General features: G+C 38.9%; 1 protein-coding gene across 2 annotated transcripts in view; it reads left to right on the plus strand.

The window, feature by feature from the left end:
• Positions 1-26,074, plus strand: part of KPNA3 (karyopherin subunit alpha 3) — a 113,627-nt gene that overhangs the window by 27,459 nt on the left and 60,094 nt on the right. The window contains exons 2-3 of one of the 2 annotated variants that reach the window (XM_024569860.4): positions 13,336-13,380; positions 23,893-23,987. In XM_024569860.4, the coding sequence (XP_024425628.1) occupies positions 23,907-23,987 (81 nt within the window). In that variant the 5' untranslated portion in view covers positions 13,336-13,380; positions 23,893-23,906. The remainder of the gene's footprint in view (positions 1-13,335; positions 13,381-23,892; positions 23,988-26,074) is intronic. The other variant, XM_024569843.4, reaches the window with a different exon arrangement.

Genomic DNA, 26,074 nt, shown 5'->3' on the forward strand with positions numbered 1-26,074 from the left:
CTTTGTTGAATTTTATTTGTCCAACTTGTAAGTTTAAGGGGAGAGGCTAAGAGGTTTTCTCACTCCACCATGATCCTGACGTCACTCCACCTTCATTTCTTCTTGATTAAAAAATTTTTGGGGTCCTGGCCAGGTAGCTCAGTTGCTTAGAGTGTCATCCTAATACCACCAAGGTTGTGGGTTTGATCCCCAATCAGAGCACATACAAGAATCAACTAATGAATGCATAAATAAGTATAACAACAAATCTCTCTCTCTCTCAAATCATTTTTTTTAAAAACTTATTTCTTTGCATATTCTGTCTCTCTTAAGCATTATCTGTTGTGTACTTGATCTTTTGATTATTCTTAGTTAGATTTCCTTTCTGAAATTATCTTTTTTTTTCTAATTCTCTCCTGATTTCTAGCACCTTATTTCTGAGTTTTTCTAATTCTGATTTATGATGTTCTTTCACATATTTCATTTTTTGCAATACAGTTTTTACCTGTTTTGTGGATATGGCTCTTTTGCAGGTGTTTAACATCAACATTCTACTCTTGCAGGTTTTTAACATCAGCATTCTAAAACATTCTGCTCTGACATTATGTCAGTCCCATGACATAAGAAATGGGAGAATTTCTTGTCATGGGATTTCACCCGAATCCTTCAATGTTGTTCATTTTATAATAGATTTTCCTGAACTTTTCAGAGCAAGGGATGGATCAAGATAGATTTTCTAGCTTTACTACCGTAGACTACCTTCTTCTGTTGTTCATTACAAAGTGATAAAAGAATATGGCTTCCTGTATTCTGAGATTTGGCTTTATCTCACGAACCCACTTTTATTTGGACCCTCTCTTTCCTTTGCCATGGTATGCTTGTTTTTCTTACTTTGAGAATCTTCTCTAAGAAGCTTTTTGTCACTTGAGGGCTTTGCCCAGGAAGGGGAACTTCATTATTGAGTTTAGATTCATCATACCTTACAATGTTGGCATATGCAAAAGATCCCTTCCATTTGCAGCTATTCTTTTTTTTTTTTTAATTTTATTTACTTATTTTTAGACAGGGTGAAGGGAGGGAGAGACACATCAATGTGTGGTTGCCTTCACACGCCCCTTACTGGGGACCTGGCCTGCAACCCAGGCATGTGCCCTAGACTGGGAATTGAACTGGTGACCCTTTGGCCCTTTGGTTTGAAGGCCAGAGCTCAGTCCACTGAGCCACACCAGCCAGGGCCATTTGCAGCTATTCTTAAGTAGCCTTTCTAAACTTTAGTGATTCAAAATTTTGAGCTCTCTTGTCCTCAAGCCCTTTAAGTTGCTCTATTCTGTCTTTCTGTTTCCTTCTGCATACATGCTGATACCATGTGACTTATATGTTGGTGAATTAACCAGATTCTGCCTGTATTTGAGGAATATAATTTGAGGTATTTGATTCTGCCTGTATTCATAGGGGAACCTTGTCACTCAATCTTATAGATTTTGTCCACAGGGTTCTGATTTGGTTGTCCTGGGGACTTTGACTGGGGTTGGGGGGAAGAATCCAGGAGATTAAAAAATTTGTTGGGGTATATTATATTCAAGACAACAAGGATTTGCACTTTTAAAAGAACACTCTGAAACACGCATTGTGGAAAGTTGATTCAGTGCACAGAAGGAAACAAGGATGTTACTTTATAACTGTAAGCTGTCTTTACTCACTTGGAGATTAGAAGTGCATCATTGTTAAAATTTGCCTGTATGAATACTTAATCCAATTGTTACTAGAACTGAGAAGAAAAAAACATTTTCAATGAAATAACTATTACACTTAATTATTATGAATTGTTATAAGACGGTACATTAAAAAAAAATCCAGGCAGCACATCCCGTCCAAAATATGATCAAATTACTGCTACTCTGTAATTCACATTAAAATACTTCAACATCGATAGGGGTGAGCTAACTTCTAAAGTATCCTAAAATGAGGAATCTATACTCAGAGGGGGTTAGTTAGCATTTGAAGTACCCATATCAGGAGTTAGCTCCCAGTTAGGAAATGCTTCACACATCAACATCTGAATTTAGATACTGGTTTGTTATTTAGTATAAGAGATGTTGACAGTATTTTTTTTATTGCTGAGATAAAATTGTTCAGATAAATGGACTGACTAGGAATATTGCACAGGTGCCTTGAATCTTACCTATCTGCAGTTTAATAACCTGGCAAGCCTTGGGGTCTATCTTCAGAGAAGTGTTTGAGGCTAGGCCTCCTTTTGCTGGTGTGTCCCAGCCTTTCTTGGAGGATTCTGTGACCTAATCCTAGTCAGATCTTTATGGTAGCTGCTTATGGTTGAAGTTTTATTGCAAGGTAGTAGTCTGGAGTCTAAAAGGGTTAAACTCATAGAATAAGCTCTATGATTTTTTGTGACTGTTTGCTAATAATATATGTTTGTATAGGTAGCAGAATTTTGTCTATGGCTTATTATAACTTACTGTTAGTATAAATTCTAATTAAAAAACATATATTATCTTCACCTATCTCTAATAGTTAAAGGTCTCTTATTCATCCAAAAAAGAACAATGTGAGTATAAATGGCCAAATGGCTTACTTAGGTCACTTAGCAGCAGGAACTGACTACTATATATGATACAAGTACCTCTGAGTTAGTCTTAGTCATTACTTACTCTGTTCTCTAAATCATAGCAAAAGTCTCCATCTTAGGCCCTCTCTTCCTTTTACAATTTTCCCAAGTAAACTCATCTACTCTCATATCTTCAATTACTATTTGATGACCACTCCTAAATAAACTATCTTTAGTTCAGCCCTCTTACCTGAGTTCCAAATCTGTAAGTACAGTATTCATTCACTCAACAAAAATGTACTGAATCCATCTAAAATGCATCAGGCAACACACCTGCAACAAGGAGAAAGTCTAGGACCGTGGTCAGCAAACTGCAGCCCGTGGGGCCAAATCTGGCATAAATGGTTTTTAAATTTTTAAGTGATTATATATTAAATGATATTAAGTATCTACATAATACCCTCAAGTCTGTTTATTGGTTATTGAAGCCTAAAATATTTACTATCTGAAATACTTTTAAGAAAAGTCTGCCAGTATGCACTCATGCTGGTATGGATGAACAGATTGGGCAGTCTGTCTGAGCGAAGGCAGCAGGCTTGGAAGCACTGGCTTACAGGCTCTTGAATGATGGCCTTCTTTGCTATGTCATAGTGGGAGAGTGAATGGGGAGTGAAGAAGTCATTGTAAAGGGCGCAGGGTCAATTCTGTCTCAGGCAGCGTCAGGGGAGTAGTTGCCAGTCAACTCAATTAGCCCTACTGTGTGACATACACAGACTAGGTGCTTAAAAATGGTGACCTCTGATTCCATGGGAGCTTACAGTAGAGGGACAAGAAGCAACTGAAGCATGGAGAAGGATGACATCTCACAAGTCTACCAGAGAGAAGGATGCCATGAGCAAAGATACAAAGGATTTGTCCAGAAATTGAGTGGGCAGCCTGGCTAGTGTACAGTCCAAGGGATGTGTAACAGGAACATGTAGACTAGTCCTAGAAAAAAAGGATCCTTCCCATGGCTTCTAAAAGGACAACCCTCCCTAGTCTTGGGGCTGTCTCTGCTTCTAACAGAGCACCTGTTAGTAATCCTCACCTAGAACCCCACCTCAGAATACCTAAAAGTGTCTGCCCTGAACACTAACACCGCTCCTGACGTGAAGCTTGGCCTCTCATCCTGGTAGGGCCACACAGTCTGTCTGTCCTTCCCTCCTTAGCTGACCGTACCAGAGAAACCAGAACCCAAGCCAAAGTATCAGAAATATGTATTCTTTTACAATAATAATAACAAACCTCTTTACAACAAATATAGTAGAAGAGTTTTCAAACAAAACTCATACTAAAAAGGAGAAAGGAAAAGTTTGCCAGCAGCTGGTCTAGTGGAAAAGACAGTAACAATAAGCAGTAACAAATGTTAAATGTAAAATGAGAAGGAAAATAATGAAGTCCTACACTGGAAGGAGACCTGATCAGAAGGTCAGGGGGAAGCTCCTTGAATGATTAAAATGTGTATGTGGGCATGTTTATGTTTAGCGTCAGAGGATAAACTGTTATAAGGCCTCAAATTCAGCATGCTTATGGATATCGTACTTGGTTCCTCTCAACTTTTCCCTCTCCCAGCTATAATACCACCTACTCTTCCACAAGCATCCCAACACAAGGAAATGGTACAATCATCCAAACAGTTGCAAAATCCCAATCCTGGGAAATCACCCATGTCTACTCATACTCTCATTCTTTGGCATCCAACAAGTCATCAAAACAGAATTCTAACCTAGAGCCACTGTGACTAGACTAAGCCACCATCATCTCACCTGGATCACTACAGGACACTTCTCTGAAGATAGACCCCAAGGCTTGCCAGGTTATTAAACTGCAGATAGGTAAGATTCAAGGCACCTGTGCAATATTCCTAGTCAGTCCATTTATCTGAACAATTTTATCTCAGCAATAAAAAAATACTGTCAACATCTCTTATACTAAATAACAAACCAGTATCTAAATTCAGATGTTGATGTGTGAAGCATTTCCTAACTGGGAGCTAACTCCTGATATGGGTACTTCAAATGCTAACTAACCCCCTCTGAGTATAGATTCCTCATTTTAGGATACTTTAGAAGTTAGCTCACCCCTATCGATGTTGAAGTATTTTAATGTGAATTACAGAGTAGCAGTAATTTGATCATATTTTGGACGGGATGTGCTGCCTGGATTTTTTTTTAATGTACCGTCTTATAACAATTCATAATAATTAAGTGTAATAGTTATTTCATTGAAAATATTTTTTCTTCTCAGTTCTAGTAACAATTGGATTAAGTATTCATACAGGCAAATTTTAACAATGATGCACTTCTAATCTCCAAGTGAGTAAAGACAGCTTACAGTTACAAAGTAACATTTTATTAATATTGCTATTAAAGATTGCTCAACATTTATTACCATTTTATATTATGAATTTATACAGAAAGCATTCTCTATTAATAAATAGTATTGAACTCAAAACACAGAAACATATTAAATACAGATTTGATTCAAACCTCTTTCTATTGCTGAACCCTATTAGTGGTAATATTTGTTTTAGTATATTTTATTGATTATGCTATTACAGTTGTCCCATTTTTTTCCTCCCTTTTATCCCCCTCCACCCTGCACCACTGCCGCATCCTCCAGCATTTCTCTCATCCCCCTAGTTCATGTTCATGGTTGTACCTATAAATACTTTGGCTTCTCCGTTTCCTACACTATTCTTAACCTCCCCTTGTCTATTTTGTACCTACCAATTATGCTTCTTATTCCCTGTACCTTTTCCCCCATTCTCCACTCCACTCCCCGTTGATAACCCTCCATGTGATCTCCATTTCTGTGATTCTGTTCCTATCTAGTTGTTTGCTTAGTTTGTTTTTGTTTTTGTTTTTTAGGTTCAGTTGAATAACTGTGTTTATTTTCATGTGGTTTTAAGGCCGTTAGGTTTGTTGACAGTTGTGTTTGTTGTCATTTTATTGTTCATACTTTTGATCTTCTTTTTGTTAGATAAGTCTCTTTACATTTCATATAATAAGGACTTAGTGATGATGACCTCCTTTAACTTGACCTTATCTGCCCTTCCATTTTAAATGATACCTTTGGTGGATAGAGTAATCTTGGATGTAGTTCCTTGCCTTTCATGACTTGGAATACTTCTTTCCAGCCCCTTCTTGCCTATAAGGTTTCTTTTGAGAAATCAGCTGATAGCCTTATGTGAACTCCTTTGTAGGTGAGTGTCTCCTCTCTTGCTGCTTTTAAGATTCTCTCCTTACCTTTAATCTTGGGTTATTTAATTATGATGTGTCTTGGTGTGTTTCTTCTTGGATCCAACTTCTTTGGGACTCTACGAATGTCCTGAACTTGCATGTCTAGTTCCTTCACCACATTGGGAAAGTTTTCCTTCATTGTTTTTTCAAATAAGTTTTCAGTTTCTTGCTGTGCCTCCATTCCTTCTGGTACCCATATCATTCATATGTTGGAACGTTTAAACTTGTCCTGGAGGTTCCTCAGCCTCTCCTCATTTTTTCGAATTCTTGTTTCTTCATTCTGTTTCTGTTGAATGTTCATTTCTTCTTCCTGTTCCAAGTCATTATTTTGAGTCCCGGTTTCCTCCCCTTCACTGTTGAATCCCTGTATATTTTTCTTTATTTCACTTTGTGTAGCCTTCACTTCCTCCTGTATTTTGCATCTGTACTCAACCATTTCTGTGAACATCCTGAGTACCAGTGTTTTGAACTCTACATCTGATGGGTTGGCTATCTTTTCAGTGCTTAGTTCTATTTTCGGAGCTTTGATCTATTCTTTCATTTGGGCCGTTTTTGTTGTTGTTGTTGTTGTTTTTTGTCTTGGCAGGCTTGTTACGATATGAGTAGCAGAGCTGTAGATGTTCACCAGGGTCTGGCAACCTATCTAGATTATAGTGCTGTTTGTGGGGCAGGAGTCAGAGAGGGAAAAAATGCCCCTTGCTCAGCTTTTGCCCCACTTTCAGTCACTTCCTCCACTACCTACAAGTGAATTGCACCTTTCTGGTGCTGATTCCCATGTGGGTGGGTTTGTGTGCTGATTCCCATATGGGTGGGTTTGTGTGCGTTCTAGGACCCTGTGTGCCTCTCCAATGGACTCTCCTGTGAGACTAGGAGTTTCTCCTGGTGCCATAACCCCCACAGATTTTTACAGCCAGAGGTTTCGAGGCTTTTTTTCCCCTTGCACTAGAACCCTGGGTTGCATGGTCTGTCTCGTTCTCCAGTTTTTCAGTTTACCTGCATGGGAATGTGGGACCACCCAGTCAGCTAGCTGCTGGCTTGCCACGTGTCCTGTCACCCTGACTGCCCACCTTAGCCGCTCCTACCAGTCTAGATGAATGTTTCTTCTTAAATCCTTGGTTGTCCACTTCCATACAGTTCAATTTTCTGGCAGTTCTGGTTGTTTTTTGCTTTCAAATTGGTTGTTGTCCTTCTTTTGGTTGTGTGAGGAAGCATATCTACCTATACCTCCTTCTTGGCCAAGAGTCAGTGATAATAAGTTTATCAGTGCATCATTCCATCACATTAAATGAATGCTACTAATTTTAATTTTGTTTGGCAGTTTTAGATACACTTAAATATGTCTATATTTATATGTAAGTTTACATCTAGATTAATATTTCAATATAACTTGGCCTCTATGGAATTTTTTTCCCTAAAAAGGGATTAACTTATCACTATAGTTTAAGAAAACTTTAGAGGTATTATAACAAAATTGTAACAAAAGAATTATTAAATAATATAATGAATCTGGCAGTATATTAAAATAATAATATATCATGACCATGTAACCTTTGTGTGAGCTTTACTCCAAAAATGTAAGAATTTTACCATAGTTATTAGGTTGGCCATAACCTAAAGTCCGTTTAGTTTTTTCGGTAAAATAAAAGACACATTTTTTCTTTTTCATCAATAACTTTATTGATTTGGAGATTTTGAATATGTCAGCTATCTCCTGCATGGTATAACATTGATTGTTCTCAATTAATGTCTCGATTTGATATCTATCATGTTCAACTGGTCTGCCCTACCACAGAGCATCGTCCAGCAAGAAATCTGTACGAAACTTTGCACACCACTTCTGACACATTCAATCAGTCACAGCACCTTCTCCATACACTGCACAAATGTTTCTTTGCATTTCAGTTGAGTTTTTACCTTTCCTGAAATAATAAGGCATAAATGCCAAAAATGTTGCCTATTTTCATCCATCAACATTAAAATGGCTACACAAAAATTCACCAATTTTGATAAGTTTTTTTAAATCATGCTGATATGACACTTGTCACAATACAGTCTAAATAAATTGTTTCAAATGAAGTCAAAGACACCTAAGCGCTACTAGGGCAGTCTTACAAAAAAAACAAATGAACGGCTTCCAGCCAAGATGGAGGCATAGGTAAACACACTGCGCCTCCTCACACAACCAAAAGAAGGACAACAACAATTTAAAAACAAAAACCAACCAGAACTGACAGAAAATCGAACTGCAAGGAAGTCCGGCCACCAAGGAGATAAAGGAAAAACATTCATCCAGACCAGTAGGAGGGGAGGTGACAGGCAGCTGGGGCAGAGAGGACTTGCAGCAACGTGGCCAGACCGAGAGAGGTGCCGGATTGTGGAATGAACAGGGCAGGCAGTGCCACAGCTGGCAGACCCCATGGCCCCACATTCGCGCATAGATAAACCAGGAGGAACTGCGGGGGAGCAAAGTAGACCATGCAGGCCGGGGCTCCAGCTTGGGGAAATAAAGCCTCAAACCTCTGATTGAAAACACCCATGGGTGTTGAGGCGGCAGCAGGAGAAACTCCCAGCCTCACAGGAGAGTCCATTGGAGAGACCCACAGAAGCCTAGAGTGTGCACAATCCCACCCACTCGGGAATCAGCACCAGAGGGGCCCAATTTGATTGTAGGTAGCGGAGGGAGTGACTGAAATCTGGCAGAAAGTGGACCAAGTGCCACTGCTCCCTCTTGGCACTTCCCCCACGTACAGGGTCACAGCGCAGCATCCAGCAATACCCCACCCAGGTGAACACCTAAGGCTCCACCCCTTTAAGTAACAGGTGTGCCAAGACAAAAAAAATGGCCCAAATGACAGAACAGATCAAAGCTCCAGAAAAAATACAACTAAGCCACGAAGAGATAGCCAGCCTATCAGATGCACAGTTCAAAACACTGGTAATCAGGAAGCTCACAGAATTGGTTGAATTTGGTCACAAATTAGATAAAAAAATGAAGGCCATGCTAAGAGAAACAAAGGAAAATGTACAGGGAACCAATACTGATGGGAAGGGAACTGGGACTCAAATCAATGGTGTGGACCAGAAGGAAGAAGGAAACATCCAACCAGAGAAGAATGAAGAAACAAGAATTCAAAAAAAATGAGGAGAGGCTTAGGAACCTCCAGGACATCTTGAAATGTTCCAACATCCGAATTATAGGGGTACCAGAAGGAGAAGAGGAAGAACAAAAAATTGAAAACCTATTTGAACAAATAATGAAGGAGAACTTCCCTAATCTGGCAAAGGAAATAGACTTCTAGGAAGTCCAGGAAGCTCATAGAGTCCCAAAGAAGCTGGACCCAAGGAGGAACACACCAAGGCACATCATAATTTCACTACCCAAGATTAAAGAGAAGGAGAGAATCTTAGAAGCAGCAAGAGAAAAGGAGACAGTTACCTACAAAGGAGTTCCCATAAGACTGTCAGCTGATTTCTCAAAAGAAACCTTCCAGGCAAGAAGCATCTGGAAAGAAGTATTCCAAGTCATGAAAGGCAAGGACCTACATCCAAGATTACTCTATCCAGCAAACCTATCATTTAGAATGGAAGGGGAGATAAAGTGCTTCTCAGATAAGGTCAAGTTAAAGGAGTCCATCATCGCCAAGCCCTTATTATATGAAATGTTAAAGGGATTTATCTAAGAAAAAGAAGATAAAAAATATGAACAGTAAAAATGACAGGAAACTCACAGTTATTAACCACCACACCTAAAACAAAAACAAAAGCCAACTAAGCAAACAACTAGAACAGGAACAGAAGCACAGAAATGGAGCTCACATGGAGGATTATCAACAGGGGAGTGGGAGGGGGAGAGAGGGGTGAAAGGTACAGAGAATAAGTAGCATAAATGATAGGTAGAAAATAGACAGGGGGAGGGTAAGAATAGTATAGGAAATGTAGAAGCCAAAGAATTTATAAGTATGACTCATGGACATGAACTATAGTGGGGGAATGTGGGAGGTGGGGGTGGGCAGGATGCAGTGGAGTGAAGGGGGGGAAATGGGACACCTGCAATAGCATAATCAATAAATATATATTTTTTTAAAAACCAAATGACCTATTTGGCTAAACTAATATATATATGTAAAATAATCCATTATATCTGTACCTTAAGGGGAGAAGGGATATCTAATTATTTCAATGATTTCTCATAAACATGCCTGATAGAGACTCTTAGGAAATTAGAAGGATACTTTTTACCTTTTGCTACAAAATATTTTCCCAAACTTATTTTTATTTTCATGTGGTTTTAAGGCCATGATGGTGAATTATATCATTTTTTAAAACATGAATCTTTTGAGATAGAATTTATTTGTTGCAAACATCAAAAACCAGTCCTATTGACTTAAGCAGAACAGTAATTTATTGGGAAAATTTTGGGTAGTTCACAGAATTAGTAGAGATACCAGATAAATGGAAATAGAGCAAGTCCAGGAGATAGGCATTATTATACCTGGTCCTATGATGCTTTTTTTTTCCTTTCTACTTTGTTTAAGGGTCAGAGTTATAGGGGAGAGAGTTCTTACGTGTTTGAGTCTCATGCCATATTTAAACCAGTAGAGATACTTGAATATGTGATTCCATCAAGACTATACTAAAGGGAGAGTATATAGTTCCCCAGAAAAACCTGGGTGCAGTTAGAGGAGGGGAATAGATCCTAGGCAGCCAAGCCCCACCTACTACTCCCCACAACATTAACCAATAGATATCCAGTAAATAGTTTTGGATTTTTAACCTCCTGTAGTTTATTCCTTAAAGTCTAATACTGATCAATCCATAAATCTTTTGTTAATTTTTTTATTGTTGTTGAATTACATTTTTCCCCATTTTGCCTCCATTACTCTCCTCTGCCCTACTCACACCCCACCTCCCACATTCAGTCCTCCCACCCCGGTTGTTTTTGTTCATGGGTCCTTTATACACGTTCCTTGACTTGACCCTTCCCCTTCTATCTCCCATTATACCCCTCTGTCTCCCCTCCCTTCTGGTCACTGTCAGTTTGTTCTTTTATTTCCACATCTTTGATTTTATTTTACTCACTTGTTTGTTTTGTTAATTAGGTTCCACTTATAGGTGAGATCATATGATATTTGTCTTTCACCATCTGGCTTATTTCACTTAGCATAATACTCTCCAGTTGTATCCATGCTGTTGCAAAGGGTAGGAATCCTGTCTTTCTTTCTGCTGCAGAGTACTTCATTGTGTAAATGTATCACAGGTTTTTTTAAAAATATTTATTGATTATGCTATTACAGTTGTCCCATTTCTGCCCCTTCACTCAACTCCATCCTGCCCACCCCTTCCCTCCCACATTTCCCCCCTATAGTTCATATCCATGGGTCATACTTATAAGTTCTTTGGCTTCTACATTTCCTACACTATTCTTACCCTCCCCCTGTCTATTTTCCACCTATCATTTATGCTACTTATTCTCTGTACTGTTCCCCCCTCTCTCCCCCTCCCAATCCCCTATTGATAACCCTCCATTTGATCTCCATTTCTGTGGTTCTGTTTCTGTTCTAGTTGTTTGCTTAGTTTTCTTTTGTTTTGGTTTTAGGTGTGGTTTTTAATAACTGTCAGTTTGCTGTCATTTTTACTGTTCCTATTTTTTATCTTCTTTTTCATAGGTAACTCCCTTTAACATTTCATATAATAAGGGCTTGGCTATGATGGACTCCTTTAACTTGACCTTATCTGAGAAGCACTTTATCTGCCCTTCCATTCTAAATGATAGCTTTGCTGGATAGAGCAATCTTGGATGTAGGTCCTTGCCTTTCATGACTTGGAATAGTTCTTTTCAGATGCTTCTTGCCTGTAAGGTCTCTTTGGAGAAATCAGCTGACAGTCTTATGGGAACTCCTTTGTAGGTAACTGTCTCCTTTTCTCTTGCTGCTTCTAAGATTCTCTCCTTCTCTTTAATCTTGGGTAATGTAATGATGATGTGCCTTGGTGTGTTCCTCCTTGGGTCCAGCTTCTTTGGGACTCTCTGAGCTTCCTGGCCTTCCTGGAAGTCTGTTTCCTTTGCCAGACTGGGGAAGTTCTGCTTCATTATTTGTTCAAATAAGTTTTCAATGTTTTGTTCTTCCTCTTCTCCTTCTGGCACCCCTATAATTCGGATGTTGGAACATTTCAAGATGTCCTGGGGGTTCCTAAGCCTCTCCTTATTTTTCTGAATTCTTGTTTCTTCATTCTTTTCTGGTTGGATGTTTCTTTCTTCCTTCTGGGCCACACCATTGATTCGAGTCCCAGTTTCCTTCGCATCACTATTGGTTCCCTGTACGTTTTCCTTTGTTTCTCTTGACATAGCCTATGTTTTTTCATCTAGTTTTCGAACAAATTCAACCAATTCTGTGAGCGTCTTAAATACCAGTGTCTTGAACTGTGTATCCGATAGGTTGGCTATCTCTTCCTCACTTAGTTGTATTTTTTTCTGGAGCTTTGAAGTGTTCTGTCATTTGGGCCATTTTTTTTTTTTTTTGTCTTGGCGCATCTGTTACTTAAAGGGGCGGAGCCTTTGGTGTTCACTGGGGCAGGGTAACGCTGGTCACTGAGCTGTTGCGCTGTGACGCTGTAAGTGGGGGAGGGTCCGAGAGGTAGCAATGGGGTCCGCTCCACTCTGCCGGATCTCAGTCACTCCCTCTGCTACCCACAATCAAATTGGGCCCCTCTGGTGCTGGTTCCCAAGTGGGTGGGCTTGTGCACACTCTAGGCCCATGTGGGTCTCTCCAACAACCTCTCCTGTGAGGCTGGGAGTCTCTCTTGCTCCCGCCCCAACCCCCACGGGTGCTTTCAGTCAGAGGTTTGAGGCTTTATTTCCCCGAGCTGGAGCCCTGGGTTACGAGGTCTGCTTCACTCCCCGCTGTTCGTCCCAGTGTATCTGTGCAGGAATGTGGGGCCGCAGGGTCTGGTAGTGGTCAGACTGCCTGCCCCTTTCGTCACCAGTCTGGGTCCCAGCAGGCCCACGCGAGTCCTCTCCGCCCTGGTGCCCATCTCCGCCCCTCCTACTGGTCTGGATGTATGTTTCTTTTTTATCTCCTTGGTGTTGGACTTCCCCGCCATTCGATTTTCTGTCAGTTCTGGTTGTGCGAGTAGGCGCAGTGTGTCTACCTGTGCCGCCATCTTGGTTCTCGGTCTGGTGGTCCGTATCACAGTTTTTTGATCCACTCATTTACTGATGGACACTTAGGCTGTTTCTAGCACTTGGCTATTGTAAATAACACTACTATAAACATTGGGGTACATAGGTTCTTTTGAATTGGTATTTCAGGATTCTTAGGGTATAAACCCAGCAGTTGAACTGTTGGGTCAAGAGGCAGTTCCATTTTTAGGTTTTTGAGGAAATTCCATACTGTTAATCCATAATTCTTAAGAATAAACTATTTCAAAAAAATTTAAATCTTAAATGCCTAAGAGCTTAATTTATGTACTAGCAGTACCAATATTTAGATACTTATGTGTTCTTTTTCTTTTTAGACAATGCGAAGACACAGAAATGAAGTGACAGTTGAACTGCGAAAGGTATGGGTGATTTGCTCTTTGTGAAAAATAGTTAGAAGGTTCTGCCCTGGCTGGTATGGCTCAGTGGATTGAGGGCCAGCCTGTGATCCTAAGGATTGCTGGTTTGACTCCCAGTCAGGCACATGCCTGGGTTACCAGCCAGGTCCCCAGTAGGGGGTGCATAAGAGGCAACCACACATTCATGTTTCTCTCCCTCTCTTTCTCCCTCCCTTCCCCTCTCTAAAAATAAATAAATAAAATCTTTTAAAAAGTAATAATTAGGATGTTCTGCTGTTAAAAAATAATAATTAGAAGGTTCTAGGATTCTGGAAAATTTGAATAATGAAACAATATGGCAAATTAGTGGTCATTCTTAAAACCATATAGTATCAAAATGTTATTTGTTATAAAATTTCGAAAATACCTTTTAATTCCAGTATTCTTTCAACTCCATAATTCTTCATGGATGTTTATGTATTAACAACAGTGATTTGTCAATCATATTCTTTAAATTTTTTTCATATCTTTGGGTCATGTGTACTAGAGATGTGAACTAAGCCTAATAAAGTGAGTAAGGTGAGCTCCTTGCCAATTCTAACATGTTGGTCTTACCTTCTTTTTAACTTTTTATTAGCATAGACATACAAAAATGTCAACATATTAAGTGTATAGCTAGATGATTTTTCACAATGTGAACACATCTGTATAACCAGCTACTAAATCAAGAAAGAGAACATTACCTGTATCCCAAGGCCCCTTCTTGGTTACTATTGATATTTTCCCCCAAAGGTAACCATTTTCCTGGTTTATTACACTGTGAATTTCGCATATTTTGAACTTTAATATAGAATGGTGGGTATACTTTTGTGTCTGGTTTTTCACTCATATGAAGATCATTTTCCTTAATAGAGGCAGTAAGAATAAAATTGAAATTGTAATTATTTATTGTCATCTGTTGACATTATACCAACTATCTCAAAATGGGGCCTTCCTTTTCCATAACTTTTCATGCTTAAAATAAAGGCATAAAACTTTTATATTGGTGCTCATATTATTCAGACTCCTCCCTGGTTTTACTTTTTAGCTCTTCTAGTATGCTTCTAAATTTAAGCTGTTTCCTTGTATTTGGTTATTTGTTCCTCATTTTATGGTTGTGCTATCCTCTGGAGTTAATTTATTTTTTAATTTCATCTTTATTGTATATTTTTCCATTACCATTTAGTCCCTTTATACTCTCCTCCCCCCACCAATCACCACACTGTTGTCCAAGTCCATGAGTCCTTTTCCTTTTTGCTCAATCCCTCCACCCCAAGTAGCTGTCATCCTGCTCACTATTTGAGTCTGTTCCCATTTTCCTTGTTAATTCAGTTTGTTCATTAGATTTCACTTAACATAAATTCTCCAAGTCCATCCATACTGTTGCAAAAGGTAAAACTTCTTTTTTTATAGCCAAGTAGTATTCCATTGTGTAAATGACCCATAGAGGGTTTTTTTAAATTTATTTCTTTATTTTAATATATTTATTGATTATGCTATTACAGTTGTCCCATTTTCCCCCCCTCACTCCACTCCATCCTGCCCACCCCCTCCCTCTCACATTCCCCCCCTATAGTTCATATCCATGGGTCATACTTATAAATTCTTTGGCTTCTACATTTCCTGCACTATTCTTACCCTCCCCCTGTCTATTTTCCACCTATCATTTATGCTTCTTATTCTCTGTACCTTTCCCCCCCTCTCCTCCTCCCACTCCCCTGTTGATAACCCTCCATGTGATGATCTCCATTTCTGTGGTTCTGTTTCTGTTCTAGTTGTTTGCTTAGTTTGCTTTTGTTTTTGTTTTAGGTGTGGTTTTCAATAACTGTGAGTTTTCTGTCATTCTTACTCTTCATATTTTTTATCTTCTTTTTCTTAGATAAGTCCCTTTAACATTTCATATAATATGGGCTTGGTGATGATGAACTCCTTTAACTTGACCTTCTCTGAGAAGGACTTTATCTCCCCTTCCATTCTAAATAATAGCTTTGCTGGATAGAGCAATCTTGTATGTAGGTCCTTGCCTTTCATGACTTGTAATACTTGTGTCCAGCCCCTTCTTTTCTGTAAGGTCTCTTTGGAGAAATCAGCTGTCAGTCTTATGGGAACTCCTTTGTAGGTAACTGTGTTCTTTTTTCTTGCTGCTTCTAAGATTCTCTCCTAATTTTTAATCTTGGCTAACGTAATTATAATATGCCTTGGTGTGTTCCTCCTTGGTTCGCACTTCTTGGGGATTCTCTGAGCTTCCTAGACTTTCTGAAAGTCTATTTCCTTTGCCAGATTAGGGAAGTTCTCCTTCATTATTTGTTCAAATAAGTTTTCAATTTTTTGCTCTTCCTCTTCTCCTTCTGGCACCCCTATAATTCAGATGTTGGAACGTTTCAAGATGTCCTGGAGGTTCCTAAGCCTCTCCTCATTTTTCCGAATTCTTGTTTCTTCATTCTTTTCTGGTTGGATGTTTCTTTCTTCCTTCTGGTCCACACCATTGATTTGAGTCCGAGTTTCCTTCGCATCACTATTGGTTCCCTGTACATTTTCCTTTGTTTCTCTTAGCATAGCCTTCATTTTTTTGTCTAATTTGTGACCAAATTCAACCAATTCTTTGAGCTTCTTGATTACCAGTGTTTTGAACTGTGCATCTGATCGGTTGGCTATCTTTTCACTGCTTAGTTGAATTATTTCTGGAGCTTTGATCTGTTCTGTCATTTGGGCCATTTTTTTTTTGTCTTGGTGCTTCTGTTACTTAAAGGGGTGGAGCTTTAGGTGTTCCCCAGGGCAGGGTAATGCTGGTCACTGTGCTATGAGGCTGTGTTGTGATGCTGTACATGGGGGAGGGGCCGAGAGGGAGTAATGGCGCCCGCTCCACTCTCTGCTGAATCCCAGTCACTCCCTCTGCTACCCACAGTCAAATTGGGCCCCTCTGGTGCTGGTTTCCAAGTGGATGGGCCTTGCATGCCCTAGGCCCCTGTGGGTCTCTCCAGCGACCTCTCCTGTGAGGCTGGGAGTTTCTCCTGCTGCCGCCCCAACCCCCACGGGTGTTTTCACTCAGAAGTTTGAGACTTTATTTCCCCACGCTGGAGCCCTGGGTAGTGTGGTCTGCTTCGCTCCCCGCCACTCGTCCTGGTTTATCTATGCGCGAATGTGAGTCCGCGGGGTCTACTACCTGCTGCTCTGCCTGCCCCGTTCTCCGCCACTCTGTGTCCAGCCCTCTTGGTTTATCTGTGCGCAAATGTAGGGCTGCAGGGTCTGCTAGTGGTCGGACTGCCACCCCGTTCTTCCCACGCTCTGCCTCTCTGGGTTCCGCCAGGTCAACGAGAGTCCTCTCCGCCCTGGCTGCCATCTCCGCCCCTCCTACCAGTCTGGATGAATGTTAATTTTTTTATCTCCTTGGTGTCGGACTTCCTTGCCGTTGGGTTTTCTGTCAGTTCTGGTTGTGCGAGGAGGTGCAGTATGTCTACCTATGCCGCCATCTTGGTTCTTTCACCCATAGTGATTTTATCCATTCATCTACTGACAGACAGGTGGGCTGCTTCCATATCTTGGTGATTGTAAATTAGGCTGCAGTGAACATAGGGTGCCTATGTTCTTTCAAATTAGTGTTTGGGTTCCTCTGTATATATTCCCAAGTGTTAGATTGCTGGGTCAAAAGGCATATCCATTTTTAATTTTGAATTATCTCCATACTGTTTTCTACAGTGACTGCACCAATCTGCATTCTCACCAACAGTGCAGAAGGGTTCCCCTTTCTCCACATCCTCAGCCAGCAGTTGTTTATTGATTTATTGATGATAGCGATTCTGACAGATGTGAGGTGATGTCTCATTGTGCTTTTAATTTGCATTTCTCTGATGATTAGTGACATTGAACATGTTTTCATCTGCCTAATTGGCCATCTGTATGTCCTTTTTGGAGAAGTGTGTATTTAGGGCCTTTGCCCGTTTTTAACTAGGTTGGTTGGTTTTTTTGGTGTTGAGTTTTGAAAGTTTTTCATGAATTTTGGATATTAACCCCTTATCAGATGTATCGGAGAATATGTGCTCCCAGTCTGTGGGTTGTCTTTTTATTTGTTGATGAGCTCCCAGTCTGTGGGTTGTCTTTTTATTTGTTGATGATTTCCTTTGCTGTGCAAAAACTTTTTACTTTGATGTAGTCCCATGTGCTTCCTTTTCTTTTGTTTCCCTTGCCTGGGGAGATATATCAATAAAATATTGCTACAGGCAATGTCTGAGATTTTGCTGCCTATGTTTTCTTCTATGACTTTTATGGTTTTGGGTCTAATATGTAAGTCTTTGATCCATTTTGAATTAATTTATTCTTGTATGTAGTGTAAGAAGGTGGTCTATTTTCGTGTTTCTGGACTTATCTGTCCAGTTTTCCCAGTATCATTTATTGAATAGGCCATCTTTAGCCCATTGTATGTGTTTGCTTCTTTTGTTGAATATTAATTGACTCCTAAGGTATAGGTTTATTTCTGGGCTCTCTATTGCGTTCCATTGATCTATGTGTCTGTTTTATCACAGTACCTTGCTGTTGATTACTATGGCCTTATAGTGTAGTATGTTCTTCTTTCTCAGGATTGCTGTTAGTATACTGGGCTTTTTGTGGTTCCATATAAATTTTTGAAATACTTGTTCTAGTTCTGTGAAATACGTCATTGGAATCTTGATAAGAATTCTGTTGAATCTGTAGATTGCTTTGGGTAGTGTGGACATTTTAATGATGTTAATTATTCCTATCTGTGAACATGGTATGTGTTTCCATTTATTTGTGCCTTCTTCAATTTCTTTCTTCCCACAGTTTTTGGATTGTTGTATCCTCATTTTCATTTGTTTCAAGGTATCTTTTGATTTCTTTCTTGACCTCATTGTTGATCCATTCATTGTTTAATAACATGTTATTTAGTTTCCATGTCTTTGCATGCTTTTCAGTGTTCTTCTTGTGATTGATTTCTAGTTTCATAACATTGTGGTCAGACAAAATGCTAGATGTTTTTTCAGTCCACTTAAATTTATTGCGACTTTTTCCTAACGTGGTCTATCCTAGAAAATTTTCCATGTGCACTTGAAAAGTATGTATATTCTGCTGCTTTAGGATGAAATGCTCTGAAGATATCAATTAAATCCATTTGATCTAGTATGTCATTTAAGGCTGCTGTCTCCTTGTTGATTTTCTGTCTGGAACATCTGTCCATTGAAATCAATAGGGTGTTAAAATCCTCCACCATGACTATATTTCTGTCAATCTATCCCTTTTGGTCCATCAAGATTTGCTTTAAATATTTAGGTGCTCCTATGTTGAGTGCATAAATGTTTACTAGGGTTACATCCTCTTTTGGGGCTGTTCCCTTTATCATTATGTAGTGTCCTTTGTCTCTTACAATAGCCTTGGTTTTGGATTAAGTACTGCTACCTCAGCCTTATTTTTTCCATTTGCATGAAATATTTTTTCCATCCCTTTACTTTTAGTCTGTGTGTATCTCTTGGAGGCAGCATATATGTGTGTCTTGTTTTCTTGTCCATTCAGCTATGTTTTTTCCTTTGGCTGGAGCATTTAAGCCATTTACACTTAAGGTGATTATTGATAGATATGTATGTAATACCATTTTGTTGTTAGACTGTTTTCCTCTGTTTTCTTTTCCTTTTTCTTCTTCTTAAAGCCAGCTGTTTAACGTTTGTTGCAGTGCTGGTTTGGTGTTAACAAACTCCTTTAGCTTTTTCTTGTCTGGGAAGCTCCTTATTTCTCTTTCCAATTTTAATGATAGGTTTGCTGGGTAAAGTAGCCTTGGTTGTAGATCCTTGCTTTTCATCACCTTGAATATTTCACACCACTCCCTTCTGGCCTGAAATGATTCTGTTGAGTAATCAGATGATAGTCTAATTGGTGCTCCCTTGTAGGTAACTACCTGCTTTTAGGATTCACCCTTGTCTTTAAGCCTTGTCCTTTTAATTATGATTTGTATCAGTTCAGGCCTCTTTGGATCCAACTTGTTTGGGACCCTCTGATCTCTCTGGAGTTGTGTGTCTTTTTACTTCACTAGATTAGGGAAGCTTTCAGTTGTTACTTCTTCAAATAGGTTCTTGATCCCTTGCTTGCTGTCTTCTCCTTCTGGTATTCCCATGATGTGGATGTTGTTATGCTTCATGTTGTCCAAAATGTTTCGTAAGCTCTCCTCAGTTTTTAAAATTCTTTCTTCTTTTTGCTGTTCTACCTGAGTGTTTTTTTTTCTTCCTTGCTTCCAAATCACTGAATTGATCTTTGGCTTCATCTAATCTGCTGTTTCAGTGTATTATTTATTTCAGATATTGCATTCTTTATTTCTGACTGATCCTTATTTATGGTTTCCATGCCTGATTTCATGCTGTTGAGTATCCTTATAATCATTATTCTAAACTCTTTCTCTATTAATTGCTAGCCTCCGTTTCATCTAGTTCTTCTTCTGGAGGATTCTGTTGTTCTTTCAATTGGGGTCTGTTTCTTTATCTTGCCATTTTGGCTGTTTCTTTGTATTTTCCACCTAGTTGTTAAACTGATCAGTGATATAGCCTCAACCTGTTATCAGCAGCCCAGTTTAAGCACCACAGGGTAGGGCCCAGTAATTCTTGTGGTAGGGATTATTGCTTCCCCTCAGGCCATTGCTACTTGGAGAGGGGTATGCTGCCTGTGAGAGATGACTTCTGCAATATAAGGAATGACTCAGCACAGGGATCCTGGTGGCTGTTTTTTCAGTTTTATCCCCAGAGCCACCAATCCCAGACTCTCTTCAAGCATCTCTAGTCCACTCTGTGCTTCCTCTGCCAGAGCCTAGGGTAAGTATTTACAAATGAAATTTTGTTCATTGTTCCTTTAAGAGGCTCTCTGTATCTCCAGCCATCTCTCCCTGGCAGATAGAAACCATGCTACTTTTCACAGCTGGATTGCATCTCTGGATTCCTTTCTGGCTCTGGTACTGAAGGCTGGGGAGCCCATCCTGAGGTTTAGACCCCGCCCTTCCCAGGGGGAAGTCCCCAGGCACTGAAATATCCCTCTAGCGCTTCAGCTGTTGCCATTGGAGCCCAGCCAGCCCTCTCATACCCACTCCACACACCCTCTAAGTCTCATTGTGGTGAAGTGGTTTCTTCTCTCTGTCCGTGGGTATAAGGCTTCTCTCCAGCTAGTGTTAAACTGGTTATCAGGATGATATCTCTGCAATTTAGTTGTAATTCAGATTGGTACTGGGAGGATGTTACTGTAGCCTCGACTTAACTCCTCCCCTGTCTTGGATCTCTCCTTTGCAGTTAAAATAATTCTACTATTCAGAGTGTTTTTTAATATCCACCTTGGTCACCTTAAAGACATCTGGATAACATTGTTTCCTTTTCAATTACAATTAGTTCCTGAACATCCTTGTAGGAGGACTAAAAATGAAATTAAATCTCAAGCAGTTCCTTATTTCACATTTTAGAGTTCCCTGAGTAAACAGCAGAAAGTAAACTCTTCCTGAAATAAAACCTAAATTTCAGACAAAGCTTAATTGCTTTTGATATGATTCTGCACAGCTGTGGAGAACCCTTGTTGAATATTGGCAGAGCCCAATACTCAAGAGAATAGTCCTCCACTGCTTATCATCAGAATGTCTAACTCAGATTCCAGCCGTGCTATTTCTAGGCTATAACCCCTATAACCCCTCTATGTCAATTTAGTAGAAAATCACAGTGTTATTACTGACATTGAGATCCTTGAAAATACAAGAAAAAAGAGCAGAGTTTCATAGATAAGCTGTACACATTTCTATTAGAATGTAAGCTTCTAAAGTGAAGGTAGTAACCACAATCTTCCCTCAACTCCCACTCCACATAATCCCAAGTATCCCTTCCAGCCCATCTCAAAATGCCTAGTCAGATTCTGGGCATGTCATTAGTACTTATTAAATGTTAATATTCAGGAATTGAACTGAAATATGATATCTTAAAGTTTTGCTGAGAAATAATTTACTGAAGTTTTAAGAAAAATACCTTAGATATAGAGCAGTGCTGCTCAAAAGTCCTTATCTGAGATAAGGTAGGGGACTTGTATCAAAATATTAAACAAGGCACTATTTCCTTTACCAAGAAAATCTTTCTGCCTAAATAAATAACAGACCTAACAGTGTGTTTAGTTTCACAGTTGATAACTGGCACAATCTCCCTATCTTTTAGCATACCTGTAACAGATAAGTCAAAGTCTTTTAGCCAATCTAAGGACCATACTTTGAATAACACTGATACTGATCTGTCAAATTGAGGGTAAGATACGGTTACTAATATGTACTGTTTTACTGGTCTCAGACTCTTTTTGTTTAACCCCTTTTGTCTTCTTTTACTTCTTTGATCTCTTACTTTCCTGTACACATCAACACTTATACAGAAGTCAGTACTTCTGTATATTATATCACCTTGTAAACAATTACATAGGAATTAAATAATTTGCTTAAAATTACACATCTGATAAATGGCAGAGGAGAGCTCCTAACCACTATGCTATAAATGCCTTTTAATGTAAATGTTAAGTGGATAATGCCTCATAAGTTGCAGATGAGTCCAAAACCTGTCATTGGCATTTTGAACTTTGACACATCATATTAAATTTGATATAATTTTTTCTTGATTGATCAGTCAGTTATGCCTTTGGTCTTTACTATCATTAGATTTGGTTGTAGGAGTGGTTAAGTCCTTACATAAAGACAGAAACCAACAAAATATCCAACTTATCAGATCTGGCACTTGATTTAGTTGTTTCACTTTTTAGTAAAATATCTTTTTTAAAACATAACCTAAATTCCCCATACTTACAAGCTAAAGAAGAAAAATCATATATCAATTGATGCAGAAAAGCACTTGACAAAATCTGACATCCATTCTTGCTAAAATCTCAACAAATTAGAAATAGAGGGGAATTACCTCATTTGATAAAGAGCATCTGCAAAAAACCCACAGCTAACATACCTAATGGTAAAACACTGAATGTTTTCTCTCTTAAACCCAGGAGCTATACAACAATGTGCATTTTCCCTGCTGTTATTTAACATAGTGCTGGAAGTTCTAGCCATTGCCATTAGTAAAAAAAAAAAAGAAATAAAAGACATGTAGTTTAGAAAGGAACAAATAAAACTTTCCCTATTTGTAGATAACATGATTGTCAATGTAGAAAATACCAAAAAATCTACAAAACTCCTAGAACTAGTGAGTTCAGCAGCACCACAGAATACAAGATCAACACTTGAAAGCCAACCACCAACATTGAACACAAAGAAACGAAAATTAAAAATGTAATACCATTTATAGTAACTCCAAAGAAAATAAAATACAAAACATGTACAGGATCTAAATGCTGATGAAAGAAATCAAATAAGACTTAAGTAAATGAAGAGACATATACTGTGGTCATGGATTGAAAGACTACATAGTAAAGACGCCTCTTCTCATGACCTGTTGGTTTGATGTATTTCTTATCAAAATCGAACCAGGGCTTTTTGTAGCTTAGACAAGCTTATTCTAACGTGTATATGGAGACATGGCTGGTGTGGCTCAGTGGATGGAGTGCCAGCCTGCAAACCAAAGGGTCACTGGTTCAATTCCCAGTTAGGGCAGATGCCTTGGGTGTATGCCAGGTCCCTAGGAGGTCATGCGTTAGAGGGAACCACACATTGATGTTTCTTTCCCTCTCTTTCTCTCTCCCCTCTCCTCTCTCTAAAAATAAGTAAATAAAATATTTTTGGAAAAAAAACATTAAAAAAAATAAAATGTGTACGGAAAGTCACAGACTTTAGAAGAGGTAGAACAATCCTGACAAAGAATAAAATAGGAGCAGTTGCTAAACCCAACATTGAGGTTTATGGAAAAGCTACACTATTGAATACCATATGGTATTTGGAGTACAGACATAGATCTGTGGACCAAAAGTAGAACCCAGAAATAAGCCCACACAAATACACCCAGCTAATTTTTAGCAAATCTGCAAAACTAACTCAATGGAGAAGGCCAGTCTTTTCAACAAATGGTATTAGAAAATTGGACATCCATTGGCCAAAAAAATAGAACCCCAACCTAAATCTCACATCTTATTAAAAAGAACACAAAAATGGATCCTATACTTAAATGTAAAGTATAAGATCATATAATGTGCACTGGCTGGTGTAGCTCGATGGATTGAGCATGGGTATGTGAACCAAAGGGTTCCAGGTTCGATTCCCGGTCAGGGCACATGCCTGGGTTGCGGGCCAGGTGCCCAGTTTGGGGCACGGGAGAGGCAACCACACGTTGGTGTTTCTCTCCCTCTCTCCTTCCCTTCCCCTCTCTCTAAAAATGAATAGATAAAATCTTTAAAAAAAATAAATTAAAAAAAAAAGATCATATAATGTTTAGGGAAAAAATGGAGGAAAATCTTAAGAGCCAGGCAAAGAGTTTGTAGACTTGACCACAAAAGCACAATCCATAAAAGGAAAATTGGACCTTAACAAATTTGTAATTTTTGCTCTGAAAGGCCATGTGGAGAGGATGAAAAGACAAACTGCAGAGACTGGAAGACAACCACATATCCAACACAGGACTGGTATCCAGCATGTACAGCAGATCCTCGTATGTCATTTTGTTCAACCTCATTTCCTTCAACGTCATGTCATTATAACATTGATGAGATACCATAGGAACTTGTCTTGTTTATATCAATTAACCTATGGTGAAATTGGTTTTGTTATTGTTTCATTTGAAGTTGCAAAACCTATTGATGACGTTAAGGGAGTACTTATTGTATAATGAACTCTTAAAGCTCAACAGTATAAAAAAACAAACCACTTAGGGAATAGGCAAAATGTGTCAAGCAAATGGAAGTCATCATTATGGTGATGATTATTAATGCCAATCAGGGAAATACAGATTGAAAATAACCAAGCATCTATCAGAATGGTTAAAATTTAAAAATGGTGACAACCCCAAATGCTGGCGAGAAGATGCAGAGAAACTGAATTACTCATACACTGCTGGTTATAAGTGAAATGGTACTAACACTCTGGAAAACATGCAACTACTATACAACACACCAATCACACTCCCAGACATTTATCTCAGAAAAATTAAAACAGTGTACCTATAAAACCTGTACATGATGTTTATATCAGTTTTATTTGTAATAGACAAAACCTGGAAATAACCTAGATTTCCTAGGGTAAATGGTTGAACTGTGGTATGTCGGTACCATGAAATACCATTCAGCAATAAAAAGGAACAAACTATTGATAGAAGCAACAACTTTCATGAATTTTCAAGGGATTATGTGGGGGAGGGGAGGAGCCCATCACAAAAAGAAAGGTTATATACTATATGAATCTATTTATATAACACTTTTTAAATGATAAAATTTTAGAAATGGAGGACAGATTAGTGGTTGTAAGTGGGTACATGTGGGAACTGGGAAGTGAGAGGGAGGTTGTTTTGCTTATAAAAGGGCAATAAGAGAGCATCTTCTGTTTTTGGTTACTGTTCAGTACCTTTACTATAATGGTAGATTCATGAACCTATAAATATGGTCAAATTGTATAGACATACATGCAAAAAATAAAAGTAAGATGGTGAATCCAAATAAGGGCAATGGATTGTATCAATGCCAGTGTCCTGGCTATGATATTACAGAGTCATACGCCACTTAACAATGCAGATACATTCTAGGAAATGTATTGGGCTATTTCATCATCATGGGAACATTGTAGAGTATAGTTACACAAATCTGATGGTTTAGTTTACTACACATCTGGGCTACATGGTACAGCCTATTGCTCTTAGGCTACAAGTCTGTACAGCATGTTACTGTGCCAAACAACATGAAATTAAATCAACCACAAGAAAAAATGATGTAATCAAGAGATGTTATAAACACGAAATGTTATTAGGCTGCTGCCTGCTTAACACAGCGTACTGTTTTACAGCAGTTCTTTTATTAGTAGAAAGAATACACTCTAAAATAACAAAAATAGATAGGAAATATATAAACCAGTAATAGTCATTTAATATTACTATCAAGTATTATGTACTGTATGTAATTGTACATGCTATATTTTTTTTAAACTTTTATTAGCATTTATATGGAATTTACTCTTGCCCCTTTTTGTTTTTTCAGTTTCTTCTGGGATATCTTTTTCTTCTGTGCATCCTCCTCTTCCAGTTAAGGAACAATCTGTTCTTCAGTAAAAATCATCTCAGTGTGGGAGGGAGAGCTTGTATGTGGGTTAATCTGCCCATGAATTCTTGATCTTAGGCGCTTTGGTCACCTAGATATGCTCAATGACCAGAGGATTTACATCTCAACCCATAAATTCAACACTTTGTTCAACTCTGCATTTTTAAGCATGTACAGCAAAAATTCAGCACTCTGTTTATGGACCACTGACCCTGTGTCCAGCTCTACTGTTTAACTTGGGTGCACCTACTAACTCCACCATTGTAAGGGTAGAATGGCACACATTGCTTCCGTAAAGTGATATCCTTCACATCCTTGGTGGCTTTTCTGATATGCATACCCTTGATGACCAGGACTGTTTCACAAGTGTTCTTAAGGTGAACAGGAAGACTTGAGTCTCTGATTTGCAACATTTTGTGGGGTTTTCTGAGTCAAGTGAATAGCAAACCATTTTCAGAGGTCACCTCAGGTTGCTATGTATGTGCTATTATAT

The sequence above is a fragment of the Desmodus rotundus genome, chromosome 13, assembly GCF_022682495.2.
Source record: "Desmodus rotundus isolate HL8 chromosome 13, HLdesRot8A.1, whole genome shotgun sequence".
Classification (NCBI taxonomy): Eukaryota; Metazoa; Chordata; class Mammalia; order Chiroptera; family Phyllostomidae; genus Desmodus; species Desmodus rotundus.